The sequence below is a fragment of the Hemicordylus capensis genome, chromosome 11, assembly GCF_027244095.1.
Source record: "Hemicordylus capensis ecotype Gifberg chromosome 11, rHemCap1.1.pri, whole genome shotgun sequence".
Taxonomy (NCBI): domain Eukaryota; kingdom Metazoa; phylum Chordata; class Lepidosauria; order Squamata; family Cordylidae; genus Hemicordylus; species Hemicordylus capensis.
The window spans coordinates 5,680,486-5,699,798 of NC_069667.1; the positions used below are offsets into that span (position 1 = coordinate 5,680,486).

General features: G+C 49.7%; 1 protein-coding gene across 1 annotated transcript in view; it reads left to right on the forward strand.

Moving 5' to 3' along the window:
• Nucleotides 1-19,313, forward strand: part of AMMECR1 (AMMECR nuclear protein 1) — a 120,271-nt gene that overhangs the window by 17,168 nt on the left and 83,790 nt on the right. The window contains exon 2 of the mRNA XM_053273477.1: nt 11,560-12,241. Coding sequence (XP_053129452.1) covers nt 11,560-12,241 — 682 coding nt within the window. The remainder of the gene's footprint in view (nt 1-11,559; nt 12,242-19,313) is intronic.

Below are 19,313 nucleotides of genomic sequence, written 5' to 3' on the forward strand. Positions count from 1 at the left end.
GTTTTTCCAAGTATACCTCCGCATAATATTTAGGTATTTCATGAGCCCCAGCATACTGAAATTTGTAGTTTTCCAGCATTTTGTTGGTCTGGCTACGTCCACTGCTAAATAGTTTTTGAAAGATGAAAAGTTTAACGAGCTTGACTTGTATTTTTCAGTTGATATTATGGTAAAGTTATCTGAAAGGTGGGTGTCAGATGTTTGGACAGGGGCGCAATTTCAGTGCTTGCCTTAGGCGTTATTTTCCCTAGATACGCCTCTGCCTCAAAGCTGCCTCTTTGCCCAGTTAGCAGGGATTAGCTAACCAGGAAAGGTGACAGGGGGAGGAGATATAGGTGAAGAAGCTGAAGGAGCCATGGGGTTGCTTAATGAGAAAAGTCTAAGCAACCCAATACTGAAGAACCCGTCCTGGTCGCCTATAGTGCATTTCAGCAACAACAAAACAGCTCTCAAAGAGGTTGAGGAACTTAGGAGCAGTGTTCCTAATTTGGAGGAGAGCTGGTCTGGTGGTAGCAAGCATGACTTGTCCCCTTTGCTAAGCAGGGTCCACCCTGGTTGCATATGAATGGGAGACTAGAAGTGTGAATGGGAAACTAGAAGTGTAAGATATTCCCCTCAGGGGATGGAGCTGCTCTGGGAAGAGCAGAAGGTTCCAAGTTCCCTCCCTGGCAGCATCTCCAAGACAGGGCTGAGAGAGACCTCTGCCTGCAGGCTTGGAGAAGCCTCTGCCACTCTGTGAAGACAATACTGAGCTAAATAGACCAGTGGTCTGACTCAGTATATGGCAGCTTCCGGTGTTCCCTCTAACAGGGAGACCCAGATGTTGTTGACTACAACTCCCATAATCCCCAAGCAAAAGCTATTGCAGCTGGGGATTCTGGGAGCTGTAGTCAGCACAACATCTGGGAATCCCTGTTAGAGGGAACACTGCTTAGGAAGCTGCCTTCTTCCAAGTCAGGCCATTGGTCTATCTAATTTGGTATTGTCTACACTGACTGGTAGCAGTTCTCCGAGGTTCCAGGCAGGAGTCTCTCTCAGCCCCTCATGGAGATGCTGCTGGGATGTGAATCAGGGGCCGGCTTCTGCACACAAAGCAGATGCTGTTCCACTGAGCTATGGCCCTATCCTCAGCATCGGAAGCTGCCTTCTACCGAGTCAGACCATTCTGAGGTCTATCGAGCTCAGTATTGTCCACACTGACTGGCAGGGGGTTCTCCAGGGATTCAGATGCAACTCTCTCCCAGCCCTACCCAGAGATAGATAGATAGATAGATTGATTGATTGATTTAACACATTTGTATACTGCCTAAAACGCAAGTCTCCGGGCGGTTTACAACAAAACAATAAAAACAACAGATAAAAAGATTAAAACATTAGAACCATTGAAATTTTAAATTTTAAAAGCACAATTAAAACAGTATCTTGTTAAAAGCCCGAGTGAACAAATGCGTCTTGGCTGCCCTTTGAAAAGTTGACCGAGATGGGGAGGCTCTTATTTCAGCAGGAATTGTGTTCCAAAGCCTCGGGGTAGCAATGGAGAAGGCCCGTCCCCGAGTAGCCACCAGATAAGCCGGTGGCAACCTCTCCAGATGCACTCAATGGGCGGTGTGGTTCATAGCAAAGCAGACGTTCTCTTAAATAGATGCTGCTGCCAGGGAGATGGTTCTCTGTCCCAAAGGCAGGGGTGGTCCTTTGATGAGCTGAGGTGGGGTGCCTGCCTTGGGTGGCAGATTATTGGAACGCCACCTGGGGGTGGGGGCAAGATACCCCTGCAGCTGCCGTCGAAGCTGCTCAGACTTTGCAAGGAATGCCTCCTTTCCTCACACCGCTTGCAAACCTTGCAAGAAGCACCGGGAGAGAAGAGCAGGCTGCTACTGCGAGAGACCTTCCCTCTTCTCGGTTTGCCTATGCCATTTCAAAGCTTGCCAGGGTTGCTTTGGAGAGGGGACTGGCCCCCACCAGTTGGGTTGCCAACTGTCCCTCATTATGCAGGACGTCCCTCATTTCAGGAGAGAAGAGCTGGTCTGGTGGTAGCAAGCATGACTTGTCCCCTTAGCTAAGCAGGGTCCACCCTGGTTGTATATGAATGGGAGACTAGAAGTGTGAGCACTGTCAGAGATTCCCCTTAGGGGATAATGTGGCCACTCTGGGAAGAGCATCTAGGTTCCAAGTTTCCTCCCTGGCAGCATCTCCAAGATAGGGCTGAGAGAGACTCCTGCCTGCAACCTTGGAGAAGCCGCTGCCAGTCTGGGTAGACAATACTGAGCTAGATGGACCAAGGGTCTGAGTCAGTATTTAGCAGCTCCCTATGTTCCGATGTTGGTCCCTGTAGGGACAGCATTTCCCCCTCATTTTGGTGGCGGGGCATGCAGCTTCTTATTTTGAGACGTTTTGGGTTGAAAAGTGGTATAACTAGAATATGTTCTAAATCCAGCCCTGCTGGATCAGGCCCAAGGAAGCCCATCTAGTCCAGCATCCTGTTTCACACAGTGGCCCACCAGATGCCTCTGGGAAGCCCACAGGCAAGAGGGGAGGGCATGCCCCCTCTCCTGCTGCTGTTGCTTCCCTGCAACTGGGATTGAGAGGCATCATGCCTCTGAGGCTAGAGGTGGCCCACCACCACCAGACTAGTAGCCATTGATAGACTTGCCCTCCACGAATCTGTCTAAGCCCCTTTCAAAGCCATCCAGGCTGGTGGCCATCACCACATCCCATGACAAACAATTCCACAGAATTCCGTGGCACTCTGCCTTGTAGGCTGGGAAATGTGCCTCTAGTTCCTTAAACGCAGCCGTTTTAAGGAACAAGGGGATGATCTTACAAAATGGCAGGTCTTGGGGAGGGATGCTACATGTCAACCACTTCCCAAGCTCCTTGTGCCTTGTAGGGTGGGAAATGTGCCTCTGGCTCCCTATATGCAGAAGTTCTAAAGAGCAAAGGAACACATTCACACACCTTATACAAATCTATGGTGCAGCCACATTTGAAGAACTGCATACAGTTCTCATCACCATACCTTAAGAAGAACATTGTAGGACTGGAAAAGGTGCAGAAGTGGGCAACCAAGATGATCAGGGGCCTGGAGCACCTTCCTTACGAGGCAAGGCTACAACACCTGAGACTTTTTAGTTTGGAAAAGAGGCGACTACTGGGAGGGAGACATGATAGAGATGTATAAGATTATGCATGAAGTAGAGAGAGTGGACACAGAGAAATTTTCCTCCCTCTCTCACAACACTAGAACCAGAGGTCACCCCATGAAACTTGCCAGGAAATTTAGGACCAACAAAAATATGTATTCACACAGTGCAGGATGGAATTTTCTGCCACAGGATGTGGTGATGGCCATTAGCTTGGGTGGCTTTAAAAGGGGCTTAGACAGATTCATGGAGGACAGGTCTATTAATGGTTACTAGTCTGGTGGCTGTGGGCCACCTCTAGCCTCAGAGGCACAATGCCTCTCAATCCCAGTTGCAGGGGAGCAACAGCAGGAGAGAGGCAAGCCCTCCCCTCTTGCCTGTGGGCTTCCCAGAGGCATCTGGTGGGCCACTGTGTGAAACAGCATGCTGGACTAGATAGGCCTTATTGGGCCCGATCCAGCAGGGCTGTTCTTATATTGATATGTTATGGTCTTATTCATTGTGTACCCAGCATTGTATCGAGGGTAGAGGAAAAGCATGCCCCGCCCCGATTGTGGCTAGTACACAATCACTTCCCCCTCCTCCTAGTTCAATTTTTGCCAACTCGGGGCCTTTTCTTGGGAATGTACACGGGGCGTGGAGCCTGGCTGGATGTTCCTGCTACCTGGCTTCTGGCCACGGGAACAAGCCTCTGGTCTTTTCTTGGAGTACAACCCCACCTAGAACAGATTGCCGCCTAGAACACTTGACAGCCCCACCTAGGACAGATTGCCATCTAGAAACACTTTCCTGGCTGGATGAGCCACCTACCAACAGCACCTTCCTTATCCGAATGGAGTGTCAGTAGGTTGGCCCTCATCCAGGCTGTTACAGATCCCAGCACTGATTCAGCACCTCCGCAACCTCACCTGACTCTGATGAACAGGAGAGATTATCGCTAAGTGTCCTCAGCATATTGATGGCTCCTCACCCTAAACCTTGGGATGAGCTGACTCATTGACTTCATGTACGTAGCAACATAGGCAGCTGCCTTATACAGAGTCAGACCATTGGTCCATGGAGCTCGGTATTGCTTGCACTGACAGGCAGCGACTCTCCAAGGTTTGAGGAAGGGGTCTTTCCCAGCCCTACCTGGAGAGGCTTGCCAGTGATTGAACCTGGGACCTTCTGCATGCAAAGCAGATGCTCTGCCACCGAGCGATGCCCTCAGACATATATATGTTAAACAGAAGTAGGTTCTGGTGACTGGAGGGGAGTTGTGGTTTGGGGTACACCTCATGGGAGGAGAGCTGGTCTTGTGGTAGCAAGCATGGCTTGTCCCCTCAGCTAAGCAGGGTCTCCCCTGGTTGCATTTGAATGAGAGACTACATGCGTGAGCACTGTAAGATGTTCCCCTCAGGGGATGGGGCTGCTCTGGGAAGAGCACCAGCCTGCTTGCATGCAGAAAGTTCCCAGTTCCCTCCCTGGCAGCAGCTCCAAGATAGGGCTGAGAGAGACTCCTGCCTGCAACCTTGGAGAAGCCGCTGCCCGTCTGTGAAGACAATACTGAGCTAGATAGACCAATGGTCTGACTCAGTATGTGGCAGCTTCCTATGTTCCTGTGTTAGCTCAGTACATGAATGGAAGGAAACCCCAGCCAAAAATGAGCTAGAAAGCTGCATATCGAGTGGGTGAGACTGTTTCCCTCAATGCCCAGATTCAGGCGAGGAAGGATGCTGTCATCATAGCAGAGGTGAGCCTCGAAACATATAGCATTAAAAGTGCTGCTTTGGCTCGACCATCACAACTCCTCCGAGAATCTTTTAGGCAATATTGTTATCTGGATCATTACAATCTGCCTCCCCACCCCCACCCCGTCCTTTTCCTTTTCCTCCCTGTTGCTGTTTCAGCTACATTTTCTCCTCCCACTTTTCAGTTATTCTGTAGCCCTCGTCTGCTCTGTTTCAACAGCTGCCAGGTTCTGCTCCCCCAAGGCTGTTTCAGCAAGAAATGATTCACAATTTGCTAAATTGGTAGATACTAACATTTTGGAGTCCTTGTGGCAGAAAGTGGGCCAGCCCAGTAAAACAAAAAGTGCCTGCCTCTCCAGTGCATTGCTGTACAGGGTGGCTTACAATAAAAACAAGAAAATACAATGTTAAAAAAAAACCCAACACTTCTGACAACAATTAGAAACAACAATACAAAGGCTAAAATGGATTACAACCGGAAAACCTATTAAAACCAGTTTTAAAATGCCTCTTGGAAGAGGAGTTTTCAAGTTTATTATTTATGTATGTATGTATGTATTTACATTTTATATCCCGCTCTTTCTCCAAGGAGCCCAGAGCGGTACACTACATACTTAGGTTTCTCCCCACAACAACCCTGTAAAGTAGGTTAGGCTGAGAGAGAAGTGACTGGCCCAGAGTCACCCAGCTAGTTTCATGGCTGAATGGGGATTTGAACTCGGGTCTCCCTGGTCCTAGTCCAGCAGTCTAACCACTATACCATGCCAATATTTTAAAATGTTCATCAGGGAGGGAGACTGGCGAAACTCCTCTGAGAGAGCATTTAAAAAACAGGGCCATCACTGACAAGGCCATGTCCTGGTCCCCACTAACCAGATCTGTGTCAGTGGTGAGGCTAAGAGCAGGGTTTGTGAATAGGGAGTGAAGGACCCTGGCAGATTCATTTGGGCGAATGTGGTCTGACAGATACCCCGGTCCCAAACCAGGTAGGACTTTGAAGGTCAAAACCAGCACTTATCTCAGAAGTTAAAGTGTGGATTTTAATTAGGAGTCACTTTTTATGGAAGAACATTCAGAAATGAATGCATTATTATATGCTAGAGTCATATAAAACTAATGATAATTTTACAAATTGACAACACTAACAAAATATTTGCCTGTTTGCGCAAGAGACGCTGTTGTCAGATACCCTAAGAATGATATTACCTTTATTTTCAAGATGTTGAGGTCATTCACACAATCAAAAACTGTGTTCTACCCCGGTTTGGGAGCTGTGTTTGCTCCCAATTTTCAGTTGTGTGGAAACAAGATAGGAGGGAAACCTGGGTAGAAGTGATTGCGTGGAAGCAAGGTAGATGGAAAACATGGCTTTTCCTTCTACTTTGCTGCCACACCTGTATTGTAGGAGCTACACTGGCTGCCAATATGTTTCCGGGCAAAATACAAGGTGTTGGTTATAACCTATAAAGCCCTAAAAAGCTTGGGCCCTGGGTATTTAAGAGAAAATCTTCTTCGTCATGAACCCCACCACCCACTGAGATCATCAGGAGAGGTCCGTCTGCATTTGCCACCGGCTCGTCTGGTGGCCACTCAGGAACGGGCCTTCTCCACTGTTGCCCCGAGGCTTTGGAATGCACTCCCTAGTGAAATAAGAGCTTCCCCATCTCTGACAGCTTTAGAAAATTCTTTAAAGACTCATCTGTTCACCCAGGCTTTTAATTAATATTGTTTTAATGGTTTTAATGCTGTTTTAAAATATTGTTTTAAAATTTTTAAATTGTTGCAATGTTTTAAATTTTTTTTTCTGTTTTAATTAATGTTTTACTTTCTGTTTTTATTTTATTTATTTTATTATTTATTTATTTATTTGATTTATATACCGCCCTTCCAAAATGGCTCAGGGCGGTTTACAATTAAAACAAACCACTAAAACAATAAAAAGCTAAAACAAATTAAAAACAATATAACAACGATCAACAATTTAAAAACATTTTAAAACAGCAATTAAACAATTCCAGTAATTAAAAGCCCCAAAATCGGGTTAGAATTTAAAAACCCTGGAAAGCCAGGGCAAACAAATACGTTTTAAGGGCTCTCCTGAAGGCTAATAAAGAATTCAAATTATGGATTTCCGCAGGGAGCGCATTCCACAGCCCCGGAGCAGCTATAGAGAAGGCCCGCCTCTGAGTCGCCACCAGACGAGCTGGTGGTAACGGGAGACGAACCTCCTCAGATGACCTTAATGTGCGGTGGGGATCATGCAGAAGAAGGTGCTCTCTAAGGTAACTCGGGCCTAAGCCGTTCAGGGCTTTAAAGGTAATCACCAGCACTTTGTATTTTGTCCGGAAACATATCGGCAGCCAGTGCAATTGCTTCAAAATAGGCGTAATATGGTCTCTCCAGGTTACCCCAGCGACCAATCTGGCTGCCGCATTCTGAACTAATTGAAGTTTCCGAACTACGTACAAAGGCAGCCCCACGTAGAGCGCATTGCAATAGTCAAGCCAGGAGGTTACCAGCTGGTGCACCAACCACTGTTTTTTGTTGTAAACCGCCCAAAGACGTAAGTTTTGGGTGGTATAAAAATATGTTAAATAAATAAATAAAATAAGGTGGATGGACTCGATTACAACAGCAATGATTGCACCACTGAGAGAGCGTAAAGGCCAAGTCTTCAGATCATCCTTCAGATGTCTTCAGAACATCCTGGAGAGAATCTATCTATGTGGTCGCTAAGAGTCGACACTGACTTGACGGCACTTAATCAATCAATTATTCATGAAAATGTCACATTCTTAAATTTTTCTACTAATCAGGGTGTCCTGGATTACATATGTGCCAAACTTCAGGTTACTGGCTTGTATGGTGTAACCATTTGGGGGGTTTCAACTCCAAGCCCCCCATTTTGGAGGAGGCAATGGTCAACCCCTCCTGTAATCTACCAAAGACAACCACAGGGCTCTGTGGTCGCCAGGAGTCGAAACCAACTTGATGGCACACACATGTCCACTTCTGCAGACTTTTAGTGAAATCACGGTGTATTTATATTGTTTACAAGTTTACTTTGAAAGTTTCTATCCCACTTTATCTTGTCCAAAGACAACCCAAAGCAAGAAACAACCTTAACAGAACCAAAACAACAAAAACAAACCAAAAGATAAATAGTACCGTAAGAAAACAAACAATAAAATATGGTAGACAATACAACCAGCTGAATTCTCACACAAAAAAGAAGTAGCAAAAGCAGCAGCTCACTCAAATACAGGTAAGATCTATTAAGCCTAAATACTTTCTCTTATTATGGCACCTCATGTACGCCATACAACACCAGAGATTCTGGCTGAATGAAGTTTGGTAGATAGCCTTTAGAAGCAGGACTTATTTACTTCATTCAGCCAGAATCTCTGGTGTTGTATGGCGTACATGAGGTGCCATAATAAGAGAAAGCAGTTGCAGGGGAGTAACGGCAAGAGAGCGGGCGTGCCCTCAACTCCTGTCTGTGGCTTCCAGCGGCATCTGGTGGGCCACTGTGCGAAACAGGATGCTGGACTAGATGGGCCGTGGGCCTGATCCAGCAGGGCTGTTCTTATGTTCTTATGTACTTTCTCCATGATCCAGGTTCTTAAGATTTTGTAATGTTAGAAGCCTGGCTGGCCTCTCTGGATCCTGGCATTTGTCAAAGTTGGTGCCATTGTCCTGCTTCTCAAGGCTATCTACCAAACTCCATTCAGCCAGAATCTCTGGTGTTGTATGGCGTACATGAGGTGCCATAATAAGAGAAAGCGGCCCTGAAGATACCCAGCTCCCATGCCATTAGGACCTTTGTAAAATGTTAGAGGTTTCCTAATTAGCTACTATTCAACCAATCAATAACACCACCTATAAAATATCGTTTTATTCCTTGGAATCATAGTGATTGATTAAATGCCATCAAGTCGGTGTCAACTCTTAGCAACCACATAGATAGATTCTCTCCAGGATGATCGGTCTTCAACTTGGCCTTTAAGGCCTCTCAGTGGTGCATTCATTGCCGTCGTAATCGAGTCCATCCACCTTGCTGCTGGTCGTCGTCTTCTTCTTCTCTTTCCTTCAACATTTCCCAGCATTATGGACTTCTCAAGGGAGCTGGGTCTTCGCATAATGTGTCCAAAGTATGATAGTTTGAGCCTGGTCCTTTGTGCCTCGAGTGAAAATCCTGGATTGATTTGTTCTATGATCCATTTGTTTGTTCTCCTGGCTGTCCATGGTCTCCTCAAAAGTCTTCTCCAGCACCAAAGTTCAAAAGCATCCATGCTTTTTCTGTCTTGCTTCTTCATAGTCCAGCTTTCGCATCCATAGAGTGTCACGGGAAAATCCATTGTCCAAACAATTCTAATCTTTGTAGATATAGACCAGCAGCAAGGTATAGTACAGTGCAATATATTGCAGCTGGGCATGATGGGAGGTGTTGTCCAACAACAGCTGGGAAACCTCAGGCTGACCATAGAGTTGTGCAAGTGGTGGAGGATAAAGTGACAGTTTTCAACCTCTCGTAATCTTAGAACTGCAGGGTTCTAAGCTGTGGATTCAGGTGGGGAAATTGACCAGCATTGAATTCAGGCCATGTAATTGACCAGTAGTGGATTCAGGGAAATTAGAGAAAGTACTTCTTCACACAATGGAATTTTTTGAATTCATGGCCATAGGACATAGTGCTGGCTACTGGCTAAGAAAGCTTTTAAAGTGGGATGGGGCAAAGTCATGAAGGATAGTCCTAGCAAAAAGCTTATAGCTAAGGTAGTTAAATGTTTGGAGAGAATATGCCATTTAACACCAGGTCTCATTTACACAATTGAATCTCGGTTTAATGTGAGGTTATCAACATTAGTGTGATTGTGTGAACCCATGCCAAGGCCGGAATCTCAGCTTCACCTTGAGCCATGAACCACTTTGGCATGGGCTCACACAATCATGCTAATGTCAGTAACCCTCATTCAACCTAGATTTGAACAAGTCTGTGAACCAGGCCAAAGTTTTTGGGAGTGCACCAATGGGGGAAGCCCTTCTTTCTTTGCCTGGGAGTTTCCTGGAAGTATCTGGGTGTTTATTGTGGGAAATACAAAGGTCAGCTACATGGTCCTTTGGCGTGATCCAGTAGGACTCTTCTTAGGGGTGCATGCCCACCTTCCACACACACATCCTATGTGTCACCGTGGTGGTCTTATTAATGTGCAAATGAAATAAGAGAAACACCACTAATAACTGTGTTCCATATCTGAGCCCCTGGCAAAAATTAAACCGTGTTTGATACTTTTAAGATATGATACATTCCTAGCAATCGATGACTGCTGTAAATTCTGACAGGCCACTCTGCTAATATAGGATGGTGCTGCATAGCAGTGGAATAAAGGCAGTTCCCTAAAAATAAGAAAATCGTGCAACACCCAGTAAAAGGCACAGAGGTCTAAATATGTTTTGCTTCTCCGCTCATGTTGCCCAACCCGTTTCAACAGCCAAGCCATAAAGCTTCCAGCAGCTCAGTTGGGAAATGAAAGGATTCCACTGGGGAAGCCTGGGGCCTTATGCACGTTTCCCTGGGAGTAAGACTCCCTGAGAAGTCAGTGGGGCGGCTTCATCAGGAGGTCTGCGTAGGACTGCAAGAAGAGCAAGTTGCAGGGAGCACATCTTAGCCTTCAAAGGTTCTCAGGTTGCCTTTACTGGGAATCAAGCCATCGCCAGCACCTCCACAAACAGATCGCAGTGATTGTTTGGGGTGGTGTGTGTGTGTTCCCCCCCCCGCCAATGTCTGCGTGTTTTTCTGTCTTGCTGACTCAGGCACAGCCTTCTTTCCTCCTCTGCACACACCCCCCCCCCACGCTTCCAAGCCAACTCAGGTCACGTTGTGAGTGATGTTTTCGCAGAGCATCTTCGGCATTCTCCGAGTCAGGGGAGGGCAGCGAACAGAGCGAGTGGGGGCTCAGCCCCCCACCCCTGCGGGTCCCATCCACCCCTCCGCCAGCCAGCGTGCAGGGCAGGCGTGCCGCCCCAGAGTTGCCAGGGCCGTGGTCGTGGGAACCGTCGGCGGGGAGGGAGGAGAAGCCGGTCAGGGGTGGCGCGCGGGGGGGGGGGGGGGAGGCAGACATGCCAAAGGTGCCTCGGTCTCCACGGAACCCACCAGCCCTGCTGAAGGGCTCAGTCACCCGCAGGCAGCCGACTAACGCGCTCTCTTCTCTCTCTCTCTCTCTCTCTCCCCTCGTCCTGCTCCATCATCCCCCCCACCCCCCGTCTGTCAAATCCCTTTCTATCTGCCTATCTAACCCCGGCCATTATCCCCACCCTCTGGGTCCTCTGCGCCCCCCCTTTCCCTGCACCTCTCCCTCCTCCCTCCCCCCTGCTGGTCCCTCTCCTCAAGCGGCTCTCCCTCCTCCCCTCCACTGCATCCCCCTCCCCTCCCCCTCCATTATCCATCCTCTTCCACCTTGTCCTGGCACGACCCCCCCCCCGCCATTCTTTCCTCCTCCCCCTCCCCTTTTCTCTCCCCCATCCCCCCCCCCGTTGTCCATCCATCTCCTGCTCCTGGCTGGCACGACCCCTCCTCCCCCCCCCGTGGCCCTCCCTCCCTCCTCTTCCTCCTTCCACCCATCCCTCCCCCCTTCTCCACTCCCCCCCCCCCGCATCCCCCCCTCCCGCTGTTGCTGCTGCTGCTGCAGGCGGAGGAGGCGCGCCGGGCCCGGCGGCGGGAGGCGGGGCGGGCGGGCGCACGTCGTCGTCGTCGTCGTCCCCCGGCCGGCCGCGCGGCCCCCCCGCCATGGGTCGGAAGCGCTGCTGCGTGGGGGGGGGAGACGGCGGCGGCGGCGGCTCCAAGATGGCGGCGGGTTGCTGCGGGGTGAAGAAGCAGAAGCTCTCCAGCTCCCCTCCGTCGGGCTCGGCAGGCCCGGGCGCCGCCGCGGCGGGGGCAGCAGCGGGCGGAGGCGGCGGAGGGGGGACCCACTGCGGCGGCGGCGGCGGCGGCGGCGGCAGCAGCGGGGGGCCCGGCTCGCTCCCCCCGCCGGCCGGCCCCCGGCTCTTCAACGGCCTGGGGGGGCTGGCGGGGGGGTCCTCGGGCTGCGCCCTCTCGCAGCCGCCGCCGCCGCTGCCGCCGCCCAGCTGCGCCGCCGCCGGAGGAGCGGGAGGGCCCCTGGCCGCCGCCGCCCCCCCCGCCGCCGCCCCGGGACTCGCCAGCCCCGCCGCCGCCGCGCTGCTCTCCTCGCCGGGCGCCGGGCCTGGCGGCGGCGGCGGCTGCAGGAAGATGGTGGTGTCGGCCGAGATGTGCTGCTTCTGCTTCGACGTGCTCTACTGCCACCTCTACGGCTACCAGCCCCCGCGGAGCCCCCGCTTCACCAACGACCCCTAGTGAGTAGTCGGGGGGGGCCCGCGCGTGGGGGGTGGGGGGGTGACCACCTCGGGGGGGGGCGCCGGGCTGGCTGTGTCTGGGGTGTGTGTGTGTGTTGCTCCCCCATATCTGGCTGGGACCCCCCTCGCCCACCATGGCTGATAATGGCAAGTACAGCTGTAGTTCCCCCATGCACACACTTCGCGCCCCCCCCACACTTCACCCTAGAGTGCCTGTGGGAGACAACCCCCCCCTTGAATAAACCTGAAAGTTGCTGCTTCCCATGCACACTTGCATTCCCCCCCCCCCCGCCAAACACACATTTTATCCAGGAGTATTTGTAAATCTCCCACCCCAGCAATAGTTGCTGGAGCTCCCCATGCACATATCCCCGCCCCCCACATACACTTCACCTTAGAGTGCCAGTGGGGGGGGGACCCCCCACCCCCCATGTCTAATAAGCCTTGAAGCTGCTGCTTCCCATGCACACTTGTATTCCCCCCCCCACCAAACACCCATTTCACCTGGGAGTATCTGTGACCACAACCCCCCCTCCATGTCTAGCAATAGTTGTTGAAACTGGAGTTCCCCGTGCCCATATTACCCCCCCACATACACACACACATCACCCTAGAGTGTCTGGGACCCCCTTGCAATGTCTAATAAGTCTTAAAAGCTGCCGTTTCCCATACACACATCACCACCACCCTCATTTCACCCTGGGGTATCTGTGTCACCCCGAGTCTAGCAATAATTATTGAAGCTGAGATTCCCCTTCCTTACTCTCCCCCCCCCCAACCGCTTGCCCTAAACTGTCTGTAACCCTCCATATCTAAAAATTCTCAAGCCTTCAATTTCCCAGGTACTTGTATATTTCCCCCCCACGCACACACACACATTTCAACCTAGAATGTCTACAGATAACCCTGCACACATCTCACAGTAGTGGTTAAAGCTGCAATTCCCCATGCACACATCCCCCCCACACACACTTCACCCTAGAGTGCATGTGGTCCCTCCATTTCTAACAATAATTATTAAAGCTGCCATATCCAATGCACAAGCTTATTTAAACCCCACACTTCAGCCTAGAGCATCTGTGCCCACCCCCCATATCTGTGTGCACCCTGGTGCCTAGTAACAATTTCTTTAAGCAGAAATTCCCTGTGCACACATGTATCCTCCCCTTTGTCCTAGAATATGCCCCCCCACCACCACTCCAATGTCTAATAATAATTATATCTATCAAAACCATAATCCCCTGTGCACACACTTATTTCGGTCTCGAGTGTTGGTGACTTCCCCATCTGCCTGCCCCCTGCATCTAATAATAATTAATACTTATTAAAGCTGCCATCTGCATGCATGTGCTCATTCTCCCCACTTTGCTCTAGAGTGTTTGTGGACCCCTCCATGTCTAATAATGATTAATTTTGATTAAAGCTGCAATCCCCTGTGCACTCACTCTGTCTAGAAGTAAGCTCCCTTGAACATGGCTGGGTTTACTTCCAAGTAAGAGGGCACTGGATTGAGCAGTGCAAGTGCCTCAACTTGCTGGATGCTTGCAAAGTATATATTTTTTCAAAGTACAAAGAACCTTGCCTGCTAGCTTCCAGGCTTTTTTTTTTTTTTAATTTTGCCAAGAAATATCCTGTAACTTCTGGATGTGTTTTTAGGCCACCAGCGCTTGGGCACCCTCCAATTCATGGTGCCTCCTTCAAGCTGTCTGTGTCTAATTCTCCCCTAAATTAGTCTCTTGCCCCATAACGGGCCCCACACTGAAAGATAAGTTCTCTAGTCAGTAGCTTCTTTCTCCATTCTGTTGCCCTTGAGTGTCCAACTACCTCTGAACACACGATCCATTATCATTTCTTTGTGAGCCCCCATGTCTGTTCAAGCTCTAGGGGAAACCTCTACAACCCCCTTGGGCAGATTTCTTGAACAACCCACTCCAAAGCTTCTCACTTTGCTCCACAAGAACACCCCAATAAGACCATATGCTTCTTTACCAGTAGTTTCCCTCCTCCATCCTATTTCTCTAGGGTGCTTTTGCTGCCGTTTCCCAGCTCTGTCCGCAACTTTGGATGAGTGTTCTGGATCCCAGAAGTGCCCCCAGTCTCATCACACCAGGGGACCCCCCCCCGCTCCACTTTTCTAGGACAGCTCCCAGTACCCCATCTCAAATTCTCCCACACCCTGCATGGTTCCCTCTGCAGTCCCTCTTGAAGAAACTGGTTTGCTGGGACTTTTCATTATTACCTTCCTTCTTCCCTTTCCCAACTGTCTGTTTAACTGCATGAGATTTAGCACCCAGCTACCCACTCCTGGATACCCTGTGCCTTGAGGCCACTCTGTGTTTTCCCTGCTCCCCCCCTCCTGCAGCAGTATCCTGCCTTTCCCAGATTTGTATGGCAGCCAGCTCTGTTAGGGCTCAACACACCCTAGCAGGCAAAAATGCATTTCCCAACCCAAGCATCTTCCATAAAGCTAATGTGGGGACTATCAGAGGGGAAAGAGACAGTGGACAGAAATGGTGTGTAACCCTTCTATTTACCCACCAATTTCCCCTTGAGACACCCCCCCTCCGCACCCTTGCAATTTTCCATCTAGGGTTTCCCTGCAATTTTTAAACTAGGATTTCCCTCCAGCTGAGTCCCAAGACAGGAAGTAGGCCCACTAGGGGGAAGAAGTGTCCAGGAGAGGGCAAATTGCAGGATATGAGGCTTTCTAAGTATCCCACCTTCCTTGCTTAAAGTCCCCTACATGGATTTGCTAAGGCAATATACAGTGGCTGTTTTGCTAGCATTCTCTAGTGGATAAAGTTCCCTTTCCTTCTCCCTCCCCGTAAGCTACAGCACACAGATATAGCACCTTTCCAAAGATTCCACCTCAGCAATTTCAAGCAAGCACCTCCACCACTCCTTAAGGGGTGTTTCCTGATCACACTGCAGGTTTCCTCAAGCTGACCTCCCCATCTGCCAGTTCCAGCTTCACCACAGCCTTCTCCACCCATGTGTGCTCAAACTGCTCTAGAATGCTTCTGTTCCCTCACCGCTGGCAGCCAGCACAAATCCCTAGTGGGTATCCCCTTTCAAAATGCATCACTCTCTCTTATTGCTCTTTATATGGGGGCCAGTCCCCTTGGCACAGATTCTTAAGAACCAATCTCAAGAGAATAGCCACTTCCTCACTTTCCAAATTATCTGAGTGTGCTTGGAGCTCCTGACAGTAAGGGCAATCCCCAGATGTTAGTCTTTTAATTTTAAATATTTTGCACGTTTGTTAGGGAGTTAACCCTACCACGCCCAGTCTTCCTTCCAAGTAGACGTGCATAACTAAGACCAGTACGCAAGCTACAATCCAAAGTGAGTACACCCGCAACCCCCTTAGGGGCCCTTGGGATCAGTGTTCCCTCTAAGAGGGATTCCCAGATGTTGTTGACTACAGCTCCCAGAATCCCCAGCTGCAATGGCTTTTGCTTGGGTATTATGGGAGTTGTAGTCAACAGCATCTGGGAATCCCTGTTAGAGGGAACAGTTCTCTGGACCCCTTATGCTCTGAACTTCCTACCTCCTCTTCGTAGCATCCACATCTGTCTGCTAACTTCATTGCAAGAACACTTGCACAAGCTGTTCTGAACAGCTGCCAAATCCTCATGCCAAAGACCACTGTGCAATTCCGTCTGTGAACTGACTAGAGAGAATCTCGTCCAGTGAATCTCCTGGCTTTCAGTTTCATCTGGCTATTGACCAGAGAGAATTTCTGGGCTTTCAGTTTCATCTGAGTATTGGCCAAAGAGAATCTCTGTCCAGTAATCCCTTGTGTGTCCCCTGCCATGTTCTCAGACCCTCCTAGGAGGCTTCTGAGGCTGTCCCTTTATGGTTGCTACTCAGACACCAGTCTCTCTGCTCTGCCACTCCCTGCTAGGGAATATCCTCCTAGTGCTTAGCGAAGCTGCTCCAATTCCCAAGTGGTCCCCTTAGGCTGGGGACACATCCAAGACCACATAAACATGTCAGCTGCTTCATTAACGCCCTGTCTTACAAAAAGGGTCCTTCAAGAATGGTCGAGTCCAGTCTTCCAGTGTGTCCTTGTGGTGAAGGGAGGATTCTAATTTGGATGGCGAAATAAAAATAGGGAATTTGGGAGAAATTCTGCAACAACAAACAGGAGATTGTGTAGCACAGGAACTCCATATTAGCACCTACAAGCATCGGCCTGCATGCAGTGCCTTTTTCATCAGCGCCCCTAGAAGAGCACCTGATTATCTCAATTAGTGATCTTCACTATTTTTCAAGCTGGGGCACTTTGGCAAAAGGCGGCGGGGGGAGGACACTTCAGTGTGAGAGCCATATCCCACTGTGCTGACTAGGGATGTGTACAAACCGGTTCTGAAACCCCGTATTCAAACTGGTTCGAGAGTGTGTGTGTGTGGGGGGGGTCACTTTGCCCACCCACTTCTGGTTTTACACTGACCAGGATGGCAAGAGGCTATACAGCCACCCCGTGCCAGTGGTTTTTGGAGCAGCGCCAGAGGGGGAAGCACGGTTGGGGAGGTCAGGGCACCCTCCCCACACTTCAAAGCGACCCCCACTGCCTCCCAGGTGTGCACAGAACTAGTTCACAGTTCTGTGCACACTAGTTCTGAACTAGTTCTGTGCACACCCCATACAGTACTGCTCTCTAAAAGAGCTGGAGCCCTCTTCCCATGAGCTTAGGAGGAAAGTGCTGGGAAGGGGCCCCCGTATATGCCTTCCAAGATAGTACAGGGGCTCGAGAGGGCTCTGTTTCGGACACTGGGCAAAGCATAGCAATAGCACTTACATTTATATACCGCTCTATAGCCGGAGCTCTCTAAGTGGTTTACAATGATTTAGCATATTGCCCCCAACATTCTGGGTACTCATTTTACCGACCTCGGAAGGATGGAAGGCTGAGTCAACCTTGAGCCCCTGGTCAGGATCGAACTTGCAACCTTCTGGTTACAGGGCGGCAGTTTTACCACTGCGCCACCTGGGGCTCAAAGCATAGCACTGCATGGTAGGAATGCTAATTGCTTCATGGCAGGGGGTGGGAGGGGGGATATGCAGAGTTTTCGGCTTCCACTGTAGCTTCACTGCAGGACCAATAAACAAAATTCATCAGGAGGACACAGTTAGGGGTGATTGGCGGATCTCACTGATGTGCTTGTTGCTTTAAATCAGGGCTGCTCAGCTTTGGCCCTCCTACAGATGTTGGCCTACAATTCCCATAATCCCTGGCTATTGGCCACTGTGGCTGGGGTTTATGGGAGTTGTAGTTCAAAAACAGCGTGGGGGGGGCTATGTTGAGCAGGCCTACTTTGAATAGTATTTTCTCACCCAAGCACCTATGCTGTTGCTTTATGAGCCTCCAGTTTCACACGGACCTCCTAACTTCGACGACGCCCCCTAATATGGCTGCGCTGTATTCCTGTGTACTTTGCCCTGGAAAGCCCTGCCTCATAATCAATTTCTGCACTGCCTCCAGCTGCTGTGGCTTCATCCCTTTGTCAGTAACCACTAGCAGAGATGTGACCTCTGGCTCGCCCTGCTCTGTACCCAAGTGACTGCCACTATTGGTCGGAAACAGGTGGAAACCTCTCACGTGTTTGCTTCTTTAAAACATTCCCAGGGGCCACTTTAACCCCAGAAGGATCTGGCAGTCTCTAGGCTCTGGATGTGTGGGAAGCCTGATGTGACTGTGCTCTCCTTTGTCTGGGTTTTGGAACCTCTGTGGAAACCCTGTAGTGATCTGCTCACTTGCATGGCTGCAAACCCATATCTTTGACACCTTACTCCCCTTCCAGTTTTGTCAGGTTCTTTCCCATGCATCCAGTGCCTCGAATGCTCACGGCCAGGGATCCACAAAGCCCTTAGCTCACCCGCCAGCCATTATCTGTGGTTACCACCAATCCCCTCCGATCTTTTTCTGGCACATAGGCGGAAGGCTTAGGAGAAAAGCGAGTCTTCTGTCATTTGCACGAGGAGATGATAAGAAATGAGGGAAGCCCTCTCCTGCTGCTTAGAAAGGATGTCTGTTGTTTTTGATCTTCTCAAAAATGGCAGTGGAAATGAGATCTCTGGGGAGGAGATCTGTGTGGTGCTGGGTGTCCTGCTCGCCAGAGGGCTGGGAGGTGCTCACCACTGGCGAGGTGGCAAGTGGATTTGTAGATTCCTGCTCTGGGCTGCCTAGATTCCTGCTGGGCTTCCATGGGCACACAGCATGTAGTACTGGGCACAGATTTCAGCTGCCTAAGAGCCTCAAACATTTGTCTTTCTTTACACTTATGGCTGCAAAAATATGCTTGGGAAATGCCTTTTGGAATCTCAGATGCTGGAGCAGTCATGGCATGAGACTCCCACTGACGGTAGGCAGGACCAGAACTTCAATGCCCTTGGCAAATAGAACAGCCACAGAAACTCTAGATCGGGGTAGGCAAGCTTGGTTCTCCAACTGTTGTTGAACGACAACTCTTGGGAGTTGTTGTTCAACAACAGCTGGAGAGCCAAAGTTGCCCACTCTGATCTTGACTGTAGAAGAATGCAAGAGTACTTGGTGACACAAAGGATTAAAACTAAGCATATTGGGAGGGTAAAGTCAATCACAACTTCACCAGTGACACCATATCCACCAAATGAACTCTTCACTGTATAGCCAAGGCTATGCTCTCACTGTTTGCCAAATATCCCATCCATGTCATACGTCTTTGATATCTTTGCTCACAGTGTGTCACACTGATAAAACATGCACCCCCTTTTCACTCTTCTCCACCTCTTCGCAATCTCTGTATATGCATGAAAGACAAGGATTTCAGTTGTTGCCCCTTAAGTATCTCTCTGTATGCTATTGCCTTGGTTTTCACTTGCATCCTTTATAGCACTGAGGAGTAACGAATGCTGCATAAAACTAGGCTAGCTCTTTCTGTGTTCCTTGGAGACTCCTTGGTTTATATTAGCCTGGTCTTACCACTTATGCTGGGATATTCTTCAGTCCCAAGTTTAAATCTAGATGGTCACTGCATGTGTGTGTGTTTGTTCAGAGGTGGATTTGCACTGGAAGTCCTGGAATATG